Here is a 19,136-nt window from a genome sequence, read left to right on the forward strand (position 1 = left end):
CTCAAGTGGAGGGGAAGCCTGGAATAAGCTGATTTTTCTTCTGGAACCATATGGAAGCTCAGAAATCCCTTATCTCTAGCAACCCATAAAGTGGTTGAGTAGTTACATTCAGTGAGTCAAGCCCTTCCACTGTCACCATTTTATGCTGAATAGTTTTAAGGTGCTTTCCAAATTATAGTTCCTTTCCCCATCCTTAAAAGGAACACTTGCAAGGCAGTGACAGTCACTTGACATGTCATGAAACTGCTCTAGGCTTCCACAAGTCATTTTACCCTGGGTTTCTGCTGCTCAGTGATACTGGTGCTGGTTATCAGCAGCCAAACATGACTGTGCTGTGTTTTGTTCTGCCTCACAGCGTTTCCTTCAGCACAGGAATGTTACAGATCACTTCAGAAAACTTCAGTGAAATGGGGTTTTCACCTCTAGCATTTTCCTGGCAAGTTCTGAAGCACATTTGAGATATAAGAAATTAGGAAATATTAGAAATGCTGTATTTCTTAATATCAGGAAATGAAGGGAGAGAAAGAGAGCTAACTGTGCAAGTTAGTCACAAGTTAATTCAAGTTTTGGCTAAATATGATGGGTTCCTAGAAGTTCTAAAGGACCATGCATCACTGAGGGTACAGTGTTATTTTTATGTGTTACAAAGTATTTTTTGTTCCAGCTCCTGTTCCCCTCCTTCATGGAGTCAAACATCAGGAATTATGCCTGTTAGTGAACTGGAGTTTGCCTTGCAAGCCTACTCTCAAGTTGTTACCATTTTTATTATGGGTGTTGTCCTCTATGACTCATACGATGCTAAAATTTAAATTATGTGGCAGAAGCACATGTGCTTAATAAATTAAGATCACTCACTTTGGGCTATAATCTCTACATATGCACATATATTTGTATATATATTATATCTAATATAAAATAATGCACCACAAACAGAATATGCACATATATTCATGCATCACACTGATGCACAGAAAGCTGGAAGGGGTGCATGTGACAGTGCTGCTCTCCAAGGCACAGATGCTGCACCTGTGCTGCTGTACCTGCACCCAGGCAGGGAAGGGGCCCTGGGCTCCTGGTGCAGAGCCTGGGGCTGGCTACTCCCCTGGCTGGCTGAGTGACACTCCCTGGGGTATAAAAGGGCCCCTGGGCCGGGCTGCGCTGGGTGTAGCTGATAGAGCAGCAGGCACAGGGCTCGTTCTGGGGAGCTGCAGAGCCCGGGTGAGGTTGTAGCCACTGACAGGTCTGAGCCACACAAAATGCGTGAAATCGTGCACCTGCAGATTGGCCAGTGTGGGAACCAAATTGGATCCAAGGTAAGGTCTCTTTTTAACACTGATTCTTGGCAGGAGATCAGAGGTAGCAGATCACACATCATCAATGGATGGGGACTTCTGGGGGGACAATTACCTTGTAACTCAGTGGGGGGAAGCATGGCATGCTAGCAGGGAACATGAACATCCTTTTGGTATGAAAGGCAAAAGCTGGATTTGTTCCTTTAAGGTTAATGTTCATTTGCAATAACTGTGGCCCAGGGATTACAGGTGCACCAGAGCATTCCTGTTCCCAGGGGAACTCACATACTCTGCAAGATACTGGAGTAAGTGACACAGCCAGTAATTCCAGGGTTGTGAAGTTGTGTTGCTGGTACTTTAGCTCAGCCATGCAGCAGCTCTGCCACATTTTGTTCTTAAATATCACAAAATCATACAATGGTTTGGGTTGGAAGGGGTCTTAAAGATCATATGGGATCATTTTAATCAACAGCATAACCTGTGTTAGAATGTAGAATGACACAAAGTGTCACTGGCCTCCTGTGAGAGACAAGGTGTCATTTGGAGTATTTTTGTGTAGCTCAAACACTGGATGCTGTGACATAGGGAGTAGTCACTATTGCTGACTTTCTGGGCTAGGAGTAAAATTACCCCTCAATTACTATGCTGTGTGATGTCCATACTTTTTTTTTCCTTTAATTGATAAGTAGGAAGTTGTCCAAAATTATCTCTCTTGGGCTGGGAGGTTTTTTAAGACATGGGATAGTTGAGGGATTGTTCTGCTGTGTTCTTCCTCCCTTCTCCCATGCCTAATCTTGATTCCTTTTAATGGCACATGAAGCATGGAACATGCACTTGTTGACAGTGGTGTATTTGTACACTCAAAATGGGACTGGACTGACCCAGGAGAGCTTTAATATTAGAATAGCCTGGTCATTACAGTGGGTGGGTGTGTCTGCATGAACACTGCTGTGGCTGCTGCCCAGATAAGAGCCCAGCACAAGAGCACATCCATATGAGTGTCAAGATAGGACATTTAGGACCAGCAGCTGTTTGAGGAAAGGCTTGCTCACGTACAAATTTGCCTGTGCCAGCTTTGTTGTGCCATGGTCCCACTTGTGCATGACAGGACTCAAAGCAACTCTCCCTAACCCATACCCTCACAACCTCTTTGTTAAGCTCATACCAAGTAGTAACTGTTATTTAAACTAGTATCAATTTTCTTTTACTATAAAGAGAACAAAATGAGGGCCTCCACCTATTGGTGCACAGGTCATAGCTAAGCAGCATAAATAGTCTGCTAAATTTATCTCTCAAATTTATTTGGGAGAGGTAGAGAAGGATCCCTATTCTGATCTGGTACGTAAATGGCAGAGCATCCCCTGCTTCAGGCAGAGTTCCCAGAGCTGGTGCCAAACACGTGCTGAAAATAAGTAAATCGTTCTCAGTGTGTTGTACCTCTTTCCTTTTGCAGTTCTGGGAGGTACTTGGTGAGGAACATGGCATTGACATCACTGGGAACTACCGTGGAGATTCACCACTGCAGCTGGAGCGAATTAACGTGTACTTCAATGAGGCTTATTGTAAGTGCTCAGCAGAGCCACCACGGAGGGTAAAATAAGTAATTAAAAAACCCACAAAAAGCCTAAACCACTCTAGGTGGACTGGACTTTCCAGAGTGCATTGTAAGCCTTTTTCTTTGACCACTAGCAGTAATTATTTGCATGAATTTTGTTTGTTCCAGCCCATAAATACGTACCCCGTTCCATCCTGGTGGACCTGGAGCCTGGGACGATGGACAGTGTCCGCTCCAGCAGAATCGGGCCCCTCTTTCGGCCTGACAACTTTATCCATGGTATGTACAGCACACTGCCAGCAAACTGGCTGCAGGCAGCTGTCCCAAAAGGGCCTTGGAAGTCCTTCAAAAATTCTCCTGTTAACTTTGTGGCTGTTCGTTCTGTAATTCTGTTCACAGGTAATTCAGGTGCTGGCAACAACTGGGCCAAGGGCCATTACACAGAAGGCGCTGAACTGATTGAAAACGTCATGGATGTGGTCAGGAACGAGTGTGAGAGCTGTGACTGCCTTCAGGGGTTCCAGCTCATCCATTCCCTTGGTGGTGGCACGGGCTCAGGCATGGGGACGCTCCTCATCAACAAGATCAGAGAGGAATATCCCGACAGGATCATGAACACCTTCAGCGTCGTGCCCTCCCCCAAGGTGTCGGACACGGTGGTGGAGCCGTACAATGCCATCCTCTCCATCCACCAGCTGATAGAGAACACTGATGAAACCTTCTGCATTGACAACGAAGCTCTGTATGATATATGCTTCAGGACATTAAAGCTCACCAATCCCACCTATGGGGACCTCAACCACTTGGTGTCCCTCACCATGAGTGGCGTCACCACCTCGCTGCGTTTCCCCGGCCAGCTGAACGCGGATCTACGGAAGCTGGCGGTGAACATGGTGCCCTTTCCTCGTCTGCACTTCTTCATGCCCGGCTTTGCCCCGCTGACAGCTCGGGGCAGCCAGCAGTACCGGGCCCTGACGGTGCCAGAGCTCACCCAGCAGATGTTCGATGCCCGGAACATGATGGCAGCCTGCGACCCCCGCCGCGGGCGCTACCTCACCGTCGCCTGCATCTTCAGGGGCAGAATGTCCACCAAGGAAGTGGACGAGCAGCTGCTGTCTGTCCAGACCAAGAACAGCTCCTACTTTGTGGAGTGGATTCCTAACAACGTGAAAGTGGCCGTGTGTGACATCCCGCCGCGAGGGCTGAAGATGGCAGCCACATTTATTGGCAATAACACGGCCATCCAGGAGCTCTTCATCAGGGTGTCCGAGCAGTTCTCGGCCATGTTCAGGAGGAAAGCCTTTCTCCACTGGTACACGGGGGAAGGCATGGATGAGATGGAGTTTTCCGAAGCAGAAGGTAACACCAATGACCTCGTGTCTGAGTACCAACAGTACCAGGATGCCACTGCAGATGTGGAGGAATTTGAAGAGGTAGAAGTGGAAGCAGAAGCCAAGCCAGAAAAGGAAGCAGAGTAAAACACATCAAAACATTCTCCAAACGAGCCTGCTCACATTCACTAAAAACAAAGCAATAGCCATCATCTGCATACCCAAAATAACACATTTCTTCAGAACTTCTGTGCATCTGGCCAAGTATATCTGATATTACAACACAGTGCTTTTGAAATTCATGGCAGCTCTGCTTTACTGTCTTAAACAACTGTTGAGATCGAATCTCTCCCCAGACCGATCCACTATGAGGACACGTTATCTCATACCAGCCTTTCCTGTAAATGGATTCACTTTTAGAACACAATCACCAGATACTGAATGTACTATACAGCCACTGGGCCTGTGTATATAGATCAGGATCTTAAGCAATAGCAAAATGTGCTGTCAGCTCATCACATTTATTTATTCTCAGGTAAACACAGTCCCTGCAGACTGTGAACTTGTTACTGTTTTAGGATCATGTGCACATCTCTGAGGCCTCCAAAGGCAGTGACTCTTTTATCACTCCACAGACTGATGTAGATCTGCAGAAACAACAGGGGGCAAATGACTGAATATGCACATTATTATTTTATAAGTGGTCTAATTTTTCTATCACATTGCTGGCTTATATTATTGCAGAGCTTGTATTCATTATCATCGTGTGGTTTGTTTCTATTTCTAATTACAGTTTGAGTTAAATTAGCACACTAAGTTGTGACATTGTGTAAAAATTTTGGTGTGGTATTTTTTTTTCCTAGCTAACTACTGTAAATTTTTTTCCTAACATTCAGTACAACAAAAATGACATAGAATGGTTTGTAGTTTGTTAATATAAATTCTATGGCAGTTACTAAAACAAAATCTTATTTTGCCTACGTTAAAAAAATTTCTTGCCATCACAGCTGCCAACTTAATGTATTTATATTATTATTTTAAATAAAGATTATATACCATTCTATGAAAAGTTTTATACTTGAAACATTTGATAAACAAACCCCCATAGTTTATTCTTGCAAGAACTAACTTTGAATTAAATTAGTTATACTCTTAGATGAAAAGGTTTGTTGTACTCTGAAGAAAGTAATGCCTCATGTTTGAGTTCAGTCTTGGTGAAGGAACCTGAAGCCAATTCTCCTGTGCAGTGGGACAATGCCATCCCTGCTGTGAGGACACACAGCAGCAGGAAAATGCAGGATAAACAATTCAGATTCCTGTGTCTCCTTCCCCACCTCTTACACAACACCAGCTCTCCCAATTCCTGATTCACTGCTCAGTGTCTCAGACTTGGAGATTGGATCTCCAGCAGCACATCCATGGCACAGTTATCCTGCTTCCAGTTTTCAAATCCATATGCTACATTCTCTGCTTATGCAGTTTTTAGCCAGGACTTTTTTCCAAAAGGACTTTTTTCCAAAGTAATCATTTAAATGAAGTAGGCATAAAAGTTTTAAACAACAATCAAATCTCTCACCCATTTATGTATCTGAAATATCAGCATGAAACCCAAAAAGAAATTTGGCTTAAAAATAAAGTGTTACTCCTGAGTGTCCAGACTGTGCTAAAAGCAGCCTTTTATTTTACCAGAACTGAAAAGTAAACGTCTCTGCAGAACAGAAACTTTGTTTCAAGAGGAACTACACTTTCCACACATTCAGAAATTACATTTATTAGCATGTCAATTTACATACACAGGCAAGTTCTACAGTTCATGTGATGACATTACACTGCAGTCTTGAGCTTGCCTACAGCTTTCAGTTTGCTGTTATTCACCACAGATCAGCTCCTACAAGAGATTAAAAATACAAGTTATTCGATTCAAAAATGTGCACAAGATACACTTCAAACAAAAGCTAATATTATTTAATCTCAGATCAGAAATAGAAGTTGTTCTATCCAGAACAGAAAATATTTCAGCTGCTTGTGATGTATGGGATGGCACAAATAAAGGTACAAGCAGCATCTGTCTCACACAGAGCAGATAACCTATTTAACAAATTTGCTGATCAGGGGAGGGAGCAGTTCAGAGAGGCTGTCTGCTGGTTTAGGAAGTATGAAACATATGAAAATCACAGAAAAACCTGTGAGTGTCACTGCAGAGCCGCAGTTGTACTGTGTAAGCCCACAACAAGTCTGACCAAACCCCAAGAGGTTCAATGCAGGGTTTGACAGCCAGAACATCTCACTTCACTGACGGGATCAGGCTGTTCCCATCCCTCCCGTAACCAGCTCACAAACACCTGCGCACATTCGCCCCGCACCAGCCGCGATCCCTCCCCTCCCATGCCTGGAAATGGAGCCGATTATCGCCAGATATTGGGGATTAATGGACTCAGCAGCCACAGACTATCGCTAACGCCACTCTCGGCCTACAGAGCTCCAGCCACGCACCCAGCCCACCCCACCCACTTACATTTCACTCCTTTTTGGGTTTCACCGTTTTCACCGTGGCCACCGCTGCCCTCTCCGCCTCCGCTTTGTACTGCGGCTTCATGGCGGCCCGCACGGCCTGGGCGCAGATCTGCGAGTAGCGGATGTAGCTGCGGCCGGGGGGACAGAGGGCGGTGAGACCCGGGCCCGGCCCCAAAGCCGCCTCCCCCGCCCCAACCCTGCGTTCCCCCGGCGCCGCCGTGACCCCGCCAGGCGCTCCCTCACGGCGGGGCCGCCACCGCGGCCGTACCTGAGCCCGGCCTGTCGCCAGTACGCCACCATGGCTGCGGCTCCGCGGGCAAGGTCAGTGCGCGCCGCAGGAGACGTGCCCGCCGGCCAATCAGCGGGCGGGAACCGCCCACGCGCGCCGCCGTTCGCGGGCGCGCGCCTCCACCAGCGGCCAATCAGAGGGCTCCGTTCCGGAGCGCGGCTCCCGCCCTTTCCGCCTGACGCGCAACGGGCTCGCCCCGCCCCTTCCTCTCGGACCGGGCGGCCCCGGGGCCGTGAGGGGCGCTGGGCGGGCCTCAAATACCTAAAGAACATAAGTTAAAGGGCAAGTTTTGTGTGAGGCTCATGGCTGGTTATAGAGTTGGTTACACATTAACTCCTTCCTCAGAAATCCTTGTAATCGAAGAATCCAAGCGAGTTAAATGGGTGTCTTTTGCACCTAAATCTGTTCTTACCCCTCTGTGCCATCGCTTCTTGGTTTTTTCTAGATGAGACATTAAAAAACCGTTCTACAAGCATGTGGAGCCAGTGGTGTTTTTTAAACAGACTGTTTTAATTTTGGAGTTGATCTGTGTGTGGCCAGGCTGTCACAGTTCTGTCCCATTGGACGTGGTGCCTTGCCATGGGCCTCCTTTGGATCTTGATACAAACACCTGAAATTCAATCATTTCCTCTAAACAAATCCATAAAAGACAACATAGCAAACTAGAAGCTATCAACACAAAAAAATAGTCAGTTTCCCAGATATAATAAGCAAAAAGCTATTAGAAGATTCAAATAATGTTTGATACATAAGCAGTTTGGTCCTAACTTAATGTTCATTTAAATAATTAATACAAAATACTTAAGGAAATTAAATGCTGGCTTTTAAACAAACCCTTGCACTTTTGTGTTGTTCCCTTTTACTTCCTTTCATCCAAAGTCAAACCATTTTTAAAGCACAGAGTAATTTTCAGCTTTATTAGAATCTCATTTAGTCCAGAACCTTTGCAATTAACAATCCACATGGTAATGTCAGGGAAGAGCCACCAGAACAAAGAGAACAATTGTTCACCAGATATGTCAGTCTGTCTCCAGCATACAACAGTGAGATCTGCACTACTGGTCTGTATTTTTAACTGTTAAACAACTCGGCTCCTATAAAATTTTGGGTTAATTTCTTAAATACACATATTGCAATTGTTCCTACTTAATTTTAAAGAAATAACTAGTGTCAACGAGGCAGAAAACAATTCTTACATTGCACATTTGTTTTCTTCTTTATTTTTGTGTGAAACAATTTTGTGACAGACGTGGCATATTAGAACAAAGCTTTCCAATTTGCAGAAATGAAATGAATTAAAAAATATTTGTTATGACAAACATGTTTCTGCACTTTTAACACAGGAAGGTGATATTGAAATGAAATATATTTGGTTTCAAAGTCCCAGTCATAACAATGACAACAAAAATATGCAAGACAGCACCAAAGATTTTGGGAAGCCCCTCTGTGCTACTTAAGCAGCAAGACAAGTAACTGCAGTACTTACATATATTGAGAAGGGGGATGTTACATGTAAATGTTTCTTTAATGGGAACATCTGATGATTTGATATAGCACTAAGATTATTTTAAGCCTCATGGGCAGCCCAGGCCCCATAGATGGCTTGGCAGAGAAAAATCATGCCAGTAGAACTGGACATTTTTTCCCAGCTAGATGCCCTTCTATTCCTGCCCCATGGCTTCTCTGGTTCCTCTCCCTAACCCATTTCTCACCTGATTTTTACTCCACAATTTTCTTTTCCCACCACATTTTTTCTCTCTGTATCTCCCTGTGAAATCCATAATGGAGATGCACAACCTGGATGCAGTTACTTATACATTTAGCTCTATTTCTATTTGTTGGTCTTGATAGATAAAACTTCAGCATGAACTGGAAAAACCAACCCTTTGGGAGAGGCACCAGCCATGACTGGATATCAATCAGTGACAGAAACTGTGCTCTACAAAACTTCCAGAATAAATATTGATGTTTATGCAGCTGTTCCAAGGCACCATTACAAATTTGCATGACCTGTTTTCATGCCCAGTTTAGATGCCAGGAGACATTTTGTAAAGCTCTAAACTTTCCTCAGGTAGGAATTTTCAGCGAGAGAAGGAATGAGAGGGCAGATAAAGGAGAGAAGTTTGGCAGGACAGAGGGAGGTTGCAGAGAAGGGAGGGTTGGCAGGGTCAGATGCACAGATCGAGAGAAGCTGCTGCAGTGCGATTAGCAACATCCAGGAATGTCAGCGTGGACAGGTCTGGGGGAACTAAGGATGTCAGGTTAGACATGTCCAGAGAAACTGAGGGACTGAGGGGAGAGGCATCCTGAAAGGTGAGACTGGAGACATCCAGAAAAGGTGCAGAGATGAGGTTGGGAACATCCTCAGGAGTCGATGAAGATAATCCAGAGGCGCGCTGAAACATGAAATAATTAAAATCGGTGAGGTCTAGAGATTCCGACGAGGTGGAGGAGCTGTACTCAGACACACCTGGTGAGGATGGAGGGATTGTACAGGAAAAATCCAGGGAAGCTGAGGAGCTGTGACTGGAAACATCTGTGGAGGATGAAGAAGTGAGACTGGAGAGATCTAGGGAGAGTGAAGAAGTAGGGCTGGAGAAATCAGTGGATAGAGAGGTGACACTTGAGAGATCTAAAGAGATTGAGGAGCTGTCACCAGACTGATCCAGAGAGCCTGATGAAGTGAGACTTGATAGGTCCAGCGAAACTGAAGAGGAGAAACTGGAGCGTTCCCAGGAATCTGAAGAGGTGACACTGGAGAGCTCTAAGGAAATCGAAGAGGAGGTACTGGAGAAGTCTGAGGAGAATGAAGATGCGAGACTTGAAAGGTCCAGAGAGGATGAAGAAGTGAGACTGGAGAATTCCACAGAGGATGAAGAGCTCAGACTGGATAAATCCAATGAATCTGAAAAGGGGATTTTAAAGAGTTCCAAGGAGGCTAAAGTCTTGGCACTGGAGGGGTCCAGGGAGGCCAAAAAAGTGAGACCAAGTAGGTCCAGGTAGGTTGAAGAGATGACACTGAAAAGCGAAATAAATCCCCAACATGATGGGTGTTAAATCAGGAGCATTTTAAACAAAAGATCTCTATCATCACATCAAAACAAAAAGACAGCATGACCCCCCCAAAAATTTTTTTAAAATAATGATTCAAACTCTGTGCTCGGTGTCTTAGTAGTTTCTTTTCTGGTGCAGAAAAGCTCCAGTAACAGGAGCCCACAGAATTATTGAGAACATTGTGTTTTCCAGGGAACCAGAACAGCATCACACATACACTTGCAGACAGTCTTCTCTCCTGGCATGTCTGTCCTTGTGCAACCAGATTTGTTTTTCTGTGTAGCATGTGCAGGATTTGTTTTTGGAAGCTAATAGTGTGCTAAACTGATTCTGTGCCTAAGAAATACACATTGCAGCAACAGCAGTTCTAACTGATATCAGATAAAAAGAGGTCTTATTTTGTTACCTTTCTTTTCATCCTTCTGGATAGAAAACCTGTATAGTAATGATAATTTTTTATTTGTGCTCGTTTGAATTGTTTAATAAAAATATCGTAAAGAGAAGTTGTGATAGAAGGCAGACATGATTAAAAAGGGAATAGAACAGCTTAAATTTCAGTTCAAAAAGGTGCATCTAATTATAGTGTGAGTAGATCAAGAGGCTGATCCACAGCTGCCTTCTCTCATCTCCAGACCGTGCCGCAAAGCTCAGAGCACTCAGACCTGTGGCTGCCTCTCCACACAGGCACAGGAAGGCACAAAAAGCTCTTCCCTCGTCACAGCCATTTTATGGACCAAGAAGTGCAAGGTACAGGAGGCTGGGCTGAACACAGCCCAGCTTTGCCCCTGTTCTTACACAACCCACGTCCAGATGAGTGTGTAATGGATTTAACTTAATCACCATGGGTGCAACTCCCACCCAGGTCACCTCTCAACTGAGGCAGGTGTCTGCTGAGCAGCCACTGAGCTTGAGGGGTGCCTTACTGTGCAAACATTAAAATCGTGGGGATTTAGCACAATGCAAAAATTGCCATGCTAAAAAAAAGAGCTGCTTCTATACCATTGATGAGATCCCCAAAAGTTCTTGAATATATTTAACAATTATAGATAATGCTTCTGTTATTTAAGAGCTGTTGCAACATGGTTCAATTCTTTCAAGAGTACAATGTTTATAGATCAAAAGGCAAGACAAATTACTTTTTCCAAACATGCGTAATTTATGATGAAATGACAAGTTTGCTTGCTGCCCTGTATTGTTAATAAAACATAAAAGTAATTAACCCGTTAAAAATCCCTTGCTATCTAAAAGCAATATAATTTTGTGACTACCTTTAATCTCAAAGTTTTCTCAAGTGTATTTTACAGGGGAGAACAAATATTAAAAAAAAAAAAAAAGGAAAATTACAATACAATAAAAAGCCTGTGTCCAACAGTCTATAAATTCCATCATCTCTTCACGGAGTTCTTCTTGTCTTAATTTAAAATAATGAAGTTATTGCACTTTTCCCTATGAAATAACACTGTCAAGAAACGTGGAATTATGGACACCTTTGTACAAAATGTAGAGGTCAGTAATAACATTTCCTACCTTGGGTAGCTGTGGATTTACCTCCTTTCTCTGCCTGGGTAAGCCATTCTGGGCTGTGCTGGTAAAGCTCTGCTGTTCTCTCTGCTGCTGACCCTAATCTGCTGCACAGCCCCTGGGAATGATGCCATGCTGATGACAATAAAGTCATCCCCTGCTAAATCTCCTGTCTGAGCACAGCCCTGCACAGAGTGCCAGCAAACACCTCTCTGAAATCAGCTCTAATCTTGAGAGAGAGAGATTCAGTTCTGTGCTGTTTTCTATTACACAACAGTACTTTGAAGGTTACTTGATGAAGATGTTAACTTCTGGACACCTGGATTCAAAGTAAAAATAATTTTGCAGTGTCAGCCAAGTCTCAGCTGTCCATTCTACAAAATCTGGCATAAATGGCCTGAGGAGGAACCAGGATCTGCAGAGCAGAATTCAGGTACACTCAAGTTAAAAAATTTTGTGTATTACTTCCTGTTTTCATGTGGTTAATGACTTGTGTTACTTTTTAAATGTGGTTATAACAAAATAGCATCATGATGTAAGATATTTTGTCCACAGCTGGTGCCCGTGGTCCTCCTAAGGTAAGCAATTAGTTCAGCCTGGTTGTAACATGTAGCCTTACCTTTAGAATAATTCAGTTCTACAGCAACATGTAAAGCAAAGCTATGGAGTTATTTAAGATAGAAATTAACGGATCCTGTGGCAAGTGAAAGAACAACCTCCACCTTAAGAAATGGAAGGATTCTAAAATGACTCACTGCTTCCACACGAGCTCTTCATCAGCACTCTGCAGTTCTTCCATAAAAGTGAACCTCAACAGGTTGCTGACCTTCCCTTTGACCCAATGCTCTGTCAGGGCCAGGAGATTGGAAATGTTGCAGTTATCACACAGTGGATGCTCATGTTTACTATATTTGACATTTATTGGAAATATAAATGCAAGTACAGACCACAGGAGACAGACCAGCAATGTTGTAGGAAACGGTGGTTACAATTTTTCTGGTTTTTTTTTTTGAAGCAAACCCCTGGCTGGCACTTGTGGTTCAGAGCTGTGTCTGAACAGGGGCTGGTGCCCACTGGTGGGCAGGGATCCATCAGAGCCCTCAGCACTGGTTTGTTCACAGCACATTCCTCCACCTCTGCCCTTCTACTTCCTGCATCCCTTTCCCCTTTTTAAAAATTCTTTCCTCCTGGCCCTTCAGTTCTGTTCCTCCAGCTGTAGCTGCTTTCTCTTCCTCATTTCCTCCATTCCTTCCAGCCCCCATTTCCTCCCTGCCCTGCCCCTCTCCCCGTGGTGCTGCATCCACCCACAGCAACCCACACAGACTGCAGCAAAGCTGAACACAGCTCTCAGCCCATGAAAATCTTTCCACACGATGGATGCTCCACAGCAAACTGTGAAATCTGCTTGCTAGTTAAAGCCAGATTTGCAGAAAAGCTGAGTTATTAAGAAGCAAAAAAGACCACAGCAGCTGTGAATGTGCATTTCAGAATATGCATTTAAAAAAAACCCACTTACTCCAGGGATTTCTTCACCTTCAGCCCCCTTATTTTAGATTACTCACCTCATAGTCCTAAACACAAATAGACCAGAAAGTTTCAAGAATTAGCTAGAATTGAAACAAAATTTTATTTAAAAAGGGCCACATACAGAAAGCCATACTCTGACAGAATGAGAATGCAGGCATATAAATAAAATAGAAGAAAGAAATTTATTATCTTTCAAGAAGTTGTTGAATGCCTGTAGAAATTAAACAGTAAGGTTTTTTTTCAGTGCAAGGCCAAACTGTGAGTTCTACTATGCAGTCCTTAGTGCAGAAAAATTTGGAAATGAAAAAACTGACTTTAGACTATCAAACGATGCTAATGGCTGAGCAAACATATAAAATGAATTTCAAGCTAAGCGTTTTCATCAGAAATGATGGTACAGTTTTGCAGAAGTTTCACATACACCTTTAAAATTGAAATGTTATTTCACTTTTAATAATCTCCTGTAAAAGTATGGCAAACCTCAATGACTTAAATTAGTAAGGTAGTCTCAAGCCATTTCTGTTTAGAAAAATATTCTGTTTAGAATAGTTAATTTTTAAAAGTTATATATCTATATTCCTGTTTTCTTCCCCAGCACAAACCTTATGGAAGTGTTGTTTGTTAAAATAAGCTCTGTAAGCAGACAGTACTTAATAGGCAATTTGATCTAACAGAAATGGCATGCAAAATCAAATATGCTGGGCAGGGTGACATTACAGTTCATAAAGGCTAAGAGAGCCTTGAAATCACTTGTAAAGCTTAGACACAAAATTCCAGGAAAAGCCTTGGGCACCAAAATACCACATCAGCTCCTTCTGGGCTGTGCCTTTGCCTTTTTCTGCTGACCCTGAAGGGGCCTCGTGGCTCAGAGTCCCGTGAGGTGCCCAGGAGTGCCCGCAGTGGCGCAGCCTGGCACGTGCCAAGGGCTGACCTTTTCCTTCCTCAGGGAGTGACTGTGACAGTACCAGGAACCTGCAAGGAGTACCAGGAAACACCGAGAGAAACCCCTGAGAACACACAGGGCCTTGGACTGTGAGCAAATCAGCTCAATGGGTGAAGGGAACTGGAACTCAGAACTCAGGTTAAAGTGAAGCACAACACAACAGCCACTGGATGAGGCACGTTGTTTCTGATCAACTTAACAAGTATATTGTTAAATACTATTTCCTTTTTTGTTTAGGTATCTCCTCAGCCACTTTCACAAAGGTTTTTTAGTATTTAATTGGTTCTTTGAAGTGAACACCCACTACTGTAGCAGCTTACAAGATTTTAAGGCTCTGTGCTTATCGTACCTTTATGTTATGGGCTTTTAGAAATGGAGATACTTATTGCAGAAGTTTAAGATAAAATTTGACTTTAAGGTACTGCATGCCCAGCTCATTGATGGTGCATTTAGGAGCAGGTCTTGGTAGGTAGGTAAGAGACACTTTGATGTTTTACCTATAGTGCCTGAAAAACAATTTGAGTACCATGTTAGTTCAACCAGTCAAGTTAAAAAGGTTATCAAAAAATATTTTGTACATTCTTTTATATTTCAAGCATCAAGTAATAAGCTTTCTGTTAAACCAAGTTGTATTACACAACTGTCAAAAATCAACAAAAAGAACAATGCTGGAACAACCATTCTGCTTAATTTTGGGCTTGGTCCCAAAAGTGGTAGTCCATAAGTCACACAAATAAAAGTTAGCCTAACATGCCAGTGTCCTCCACCATATGCAGCCTCAGCACTAAATGAGGCTATTTCACATCTGCAAACATTATAAGTTAGTGTTCATGTAAATACAGGAACTACACTTAAATTTATTTCTTCATCGGTCCAGCTGACCCAATATATTAAAAAGCCTTTGAGCCTCAGCCTTGGGAAAAATTCAGCTTTTCTCCAAATTAAATTTATAACATGCCTCATACACACATCCTTTAAATAACAAAGGATACATGTATCTAGGCCTGGAGAGAGGCTGCAGGTCGTTAAGCCTCATTAGTGATACAGGTCTAAGAACGATCATCATTTCTCTACAAATGCTGCTGCTGCCATTGAATTCCTCATGGTTCCTCTTGCTGAAGCTGCAAACTCTTCAATTTCAGCATTCAGTCTTTTAATTACCCATTCCAATGCTTCACGGCCCTACAGTTAAAGGAAAGTTTATTAGTGTGTAAATCTTAGTGAATAAGTCAATCAGTTAAATTCTTACTGAAAATGACTGAAGCCACAGTAGTTGAAAGAGGAAGGAACAGAAATACGTGCCTCTGATGTTATTTCAATACTGCTGGAACATGTTCTGCCTTTGATTTGATGAAAACAATTCCTTATATCAGCAGTTTTCACATTATGATCCACAAAAGACTTTTTACTCAGACTGCTTTATCGTTCTTGAGGCTGAACTCAAGGTACCTCTGGATTGCCAGAGGACAGACTCTCAGCTAAAATACTGCTTCACTGCTCCCACATGACTATTTCAGGTCTGTATTCATACATTCTGTATGAATGTAGATCCCTTCTGACAGCAAAAATGAACAGATGGCATCAAGAGGGCAGCAAAAGAATGACAGTGTCACACTGCTTGAAGATGTTTTCTCCAGTGAAGATTCAGAGAGCTTTGCCAATAACAATTTATCTTATCTCCATTCACAAGAGGAAAACAAGAGTAAGTTCAGCATGCTGAGCATTCAGTCTCTGCAGTAAAGGCAGCAGAACCATGTGGCTCCTTTCTGAGACTGCTGACAAAGCCAAAAAGTAAAGCAGAGATCTTTATTTCCTTTGACATTTAGCCAGTGATCACACATTTCACACAAAGGCCATACTTACTTTTTTAGCATTGGAAGAAATTGTGTTTGCCATTAGCCCTTCTAGGTAACTGCTGAGACTGACACCTTTTACAGATATTATTGCTTCTTGTGTCAGAATGGTTCTGGAACAGAGCAGGAAATTGAATTATTCTGAGTAGTTTAAAAGAGAAACCCCATCCTCCCCTGCAAGTACATTCCCTCATCAGCTTTGCTCTGTAACACAGAACTTCTTGCCCCCTAAACACAACCCACTGCCACACTGTGTAACTGCTTTATGCTTCCAGTTCTAAAATAAAGCCCAAGGGTGCCTGGCAAGTCCAAGTCTCCCTTCGTGGCTCTCAGCCACTTCCATTGTTAGCAGCAGGATGTTAAGAGTGGAAACAGCAGATCTGGAGTTACTGAATACTGGGAAAAGTATTAAAACATCCCCTTCAACAACAGGGATTGAACATTTCTGACTGTCATGGCAGAAAAAACTCCAATGTTAGAATCCCTAGAACAATCTTTCAGAATTATCACCACTTCAGCAGTACAGACTCACTAAGCTCTAAGTTGCCCTAAAAACACCAAGCACCCACTGAAACACAAACCTCCAAAATCAGAGGCTAAAGGCACATCAGTGTGGAACAAGGAGCTGAAAACTGCAGCTGTACACAAATTCACACCATGAACTGGACTGGACTCCAACACAGAATGACCCAAAGTCTCCCAGGGCTCTGCAGAACCAATGTCACTGCAGGAAGTGACAGTCCATTTAATCCTGGTTTAGACAGTTTACTGTAAATAAAGGCCATGTAACTCTCATTGTCTGATCAAGGGAAACCAGGGACATTTTCCAAGCAAAATCCAGTCAACCTCAGAGCAGGGAGGTACTCACTTGTGTGGTTCCTGAGGGTGTGGTTTATAGACAAGCCTCTCATCGACTGACACGAGGTTTGTAAATGAAATCTGTAGAACACAGGACAGGATTACCCCTTGGTACAAATAACAGACAGAGTACTATAGAGAGCAAAATGTCACGGCATCGCAAACAGTCACACTGTACCTACACCAAGAGGCTTTAAAACCATTTTTCTTAACACCACCCCCTCCCCCAATACTCCTCCTGCTCATCAGCATGTTCACAGCTTCAGCAGTGACAAGTTCCAAGAGCCAAGCAGCTCCTTCCTGAAAAACAGAACTGATCAACTCTAACCATGTTACTAAACCTTTAACTTGTACTGTTCCAATGCAATTTTCAAGTTATTTTCAAGATGACTTTCCTTTTCATAAGTACAAGGTGTGTTCCATTTGAGAGGCATAAACACAACTACTTACATTACAGGATTTAAGCTCCATTGTTTTTTTCACAGGGTCAACAACAGAGTGCTCCTGCACATACGTCCTTGTCCTGCAGGTGCCAATGAGCTGGGGACAGGCAAACAGAGATGGCATCAATTCCACCAACCCACTGCAATTTTTCATGCCTTTAAATGCAGTGGTTACTGCATTGAACAGACACCAAGAGAACACAGTTAGGGTTTAGCTTAAAACAAAGCTATCCAGCTGAGGTAGATCTCATTTTCCAGATGGAAACAGCCTGAGATGCAGATTTGGCTGTAGGGTCACTGTTAAGCTTTCCCCATATATTAATGTTTAAGCCATTAAACTTTTAAACCATTACAGTTGTGAAATGATACACATCTATTACAGCAGCTGGCTCAGGAGCTTCCCCTCCCTGCGGTGTCCCTTTGTGGGCTGTGACACAACACCCACCGATTTCACAATGGCCGGGATTCCCCACTCGGTGCTCAGGAGCCGGTGGCTGTGCAGCTTCCCGCTGGGATCCACGTGCCTGTCCAGGACATCGACGCCCACCACGCTGGGGTTCATGGGGTTGGGGTATTTCCTCATGGCAGCTGTCATCACAGTTTCCCACGGGTGACTGCACAAACACAAGCAGGACACCAAGTTGCACAGCTCTGTTTGCAATAGGATTGTATCCTTCCCTGGAGAAAAACCTCTATTTCGTTGAGCGGGCAGTACACATGAAAACACAACATACCCGGTTAACTGGGTGTGCTGGTTCTGTTATAACTAGAAAAGATTTTTTTCCCTGTGACACAATGCCAAAAGACTGCACTTTATCCCGATTTTCATAACACTGGAGTGATTTATTAAAGTTTCTACTTCCCTCTAACGAGTTCTCCCTCAGTTTATTTCTAACACAGGAGTCCGGAGCAGCTGGGCCCCGGCAGCGGGCAGGCCCTCACGGCGTCCGGGAGGCCGGGGGCAGCACAAGGACGCCGCTCGGTGCCGGCAGCGCGCTGGCCCCGCACAGCTTCAGCCGCTGCCGAGCTCCCGCAGCCCCGAGCACCGGCCCCGGGAGCGTCCCCCAGCCCGGGGGAAGGTCAGGGGAGCCGAGAGGCCGCGGCCCGGAGCGCCCCTGGCCCGGTGCAGTCCCCACAGCCCCCGACCCGCAGGACGAGGCCCCCCGCGCCCGGGCCCGGCCCGGCCGCCTCCCCGCCGCCCCGCACGGCACCTACTCGAACACGTGCTCCGAGGTCCAGATCTTCATGGCTGCGGGGCCGCTCCCGGCCCGGCCGCGCTCCGGAGCCGCCGCTGCCGCCGCTCGGCTCCGCGGGCCCGGCTCTGCCGCCGGCGGCGCGCGCCTGCGCGGACAGCGCCCGCCAATCGCCGCGCAGCGCCGCGCTGACGTCACGGGGCGCGTCCCGCGTGACCGGGGCCGTGCCCGGCCGGGGACATTCGAGGTGAGGTTGGGGCGGCCCCGGGCGCCGCCCGTGACTCCCGGCCCGGCCCGGCCCGGCCTGAGCTGGGCGTGAAGGGCGTGGCCGGGGCTGGCACCGCCGGCTCCGCCGCCCATCGCGCAAACACGGGCGAGTGTGGCCTGTGAGCCGCGCTCCGCTCAGGCCGGGGCTAGCACGGCCAGCCCGGCCCCGCCGCCCCTTGCCGCCTGTCCCGGGCGCGGCGGGGCCCGGGCTGCGTGTGGCCGATGACATCAGCACGGCCGCAGGTGGCCGATGACGTCACAGCACGGCCGTTCCCGCGTTGTGCCGGCAGGGGGCGCGCCGGCGGGTGTGACGTCACGCGAGCGGCGGCCCGGCCCGGCCCGGCCCGGCCCGGCGGGTTTTGTAAGAGGTTTCGTAAGGGTTTCGTAACCCGCCGCGCTGGGGCTGCCGCCGAGCGCCTCCGGTCATGGGGATGGAGCAGCGGCGCTGACGGCGCTCGTAAAGCAGCGGGCGCGGCCCCAGACGCACCCACAGCCA

At 45.4% G+C, this 19,136-nt stretch overlaps 3 protein-coding genes across 3 annotated transcripts; 1 reads left to right on the forward strand and 2 right to left on the reverse strand.

Annotated features, from left to right (window-relative positions):
- The first annotated feature begins 1,160 nt into the window (after positions 1 to 1,160).
- On the forward strand, positions 1,161 to 5,184 carry TUBB1 (tubulin beta 1 class VI). The gene is made up of 4 exons (XM_030963290.1): positions 1,161 to 1,313; positions 2,746 to 2,854; positions 3,016 to 3,126; positions 3,247 to 5,184. Exons 1-4 carry the CDS (start codon positions 1,257 to 1,259, stop codon positions 4,323 to 4,325), a joined length of 1,356 nt encoding a protein of 451 aa, XP_030819150.1. The 5' UTR covers positions 1,161 to 1,256; the 3' UTR covers positions 4,326 to 5,184.
- Positions 5,185 to 5,837: 653 nt separating this feature from the next.
- On the reverse strand, positions 5,838 to 7,089 carry ATP5F1E (ATP synthase F1 subunit epsilon). The gene is made up of 3 exons (XM_030963291.1): positions 6,961 to 7,089; positions 6,694 to 6,820; positions 5,838 to 6,066 (listed from the first exon to the last, which is right to left on the reverse strand). Exons 1-2 carry the CDS (start codon positions 6,990 to 6,992, stop codon positions 6,697 to 6,699), a joined length of 156 nt encoding a protein of 51 aa, XP_030819151.1. The 5' UTR covers positions 6,993 to 7,089; the 3' UTR covers positions 5,838 to 6,066; positions 6,694 to 6,696.
- A 5,363-nt stretch (positions 7,090 to 12,452) lies between these two features.
- On the reverse strand, positions 12,453 to 18,506 carry PRELID3B (PRELI domain containing 3B). The gene is made up of 6 exons (XM_030963516.1): positions 18,396 to 18,506; positions 17,626 to 17,794; positions 17,188 to 17,277; positions 16,748 to 16,818; positions 15,890 to 15,992; positions 12,453 to 15,208 (listed from the first exon to the last, which is right to left on the reverse strand). Exons 1-6 carry the CDS (start codon positions 18,425 to 18,427, stop codon positions 15,089 to 15,091), a joined length of 585 nt encoding a protein of 194 aa, XP_030819376.1. The 5' UTR covers positions 18,428 to 18,506; the 3' UTR covers positions 12,453 to 15,088.
- Positions 18,507 to 19,136: the final 630 nt, after the last annotated feature.

Source organism: Camarhynchus parvulus, chromosome 20 (assembly GCF_901933205.1).
Source record: "Camarhynchus parvulus chromosome 20, STF_HiC, whole genome shotgun sequence".
NCBI lineage: Eukaryota > Metazoa > Chordata > Aves > Passeriformes > Thraupidae > Camarhynchus > Camarhynchus parvulus.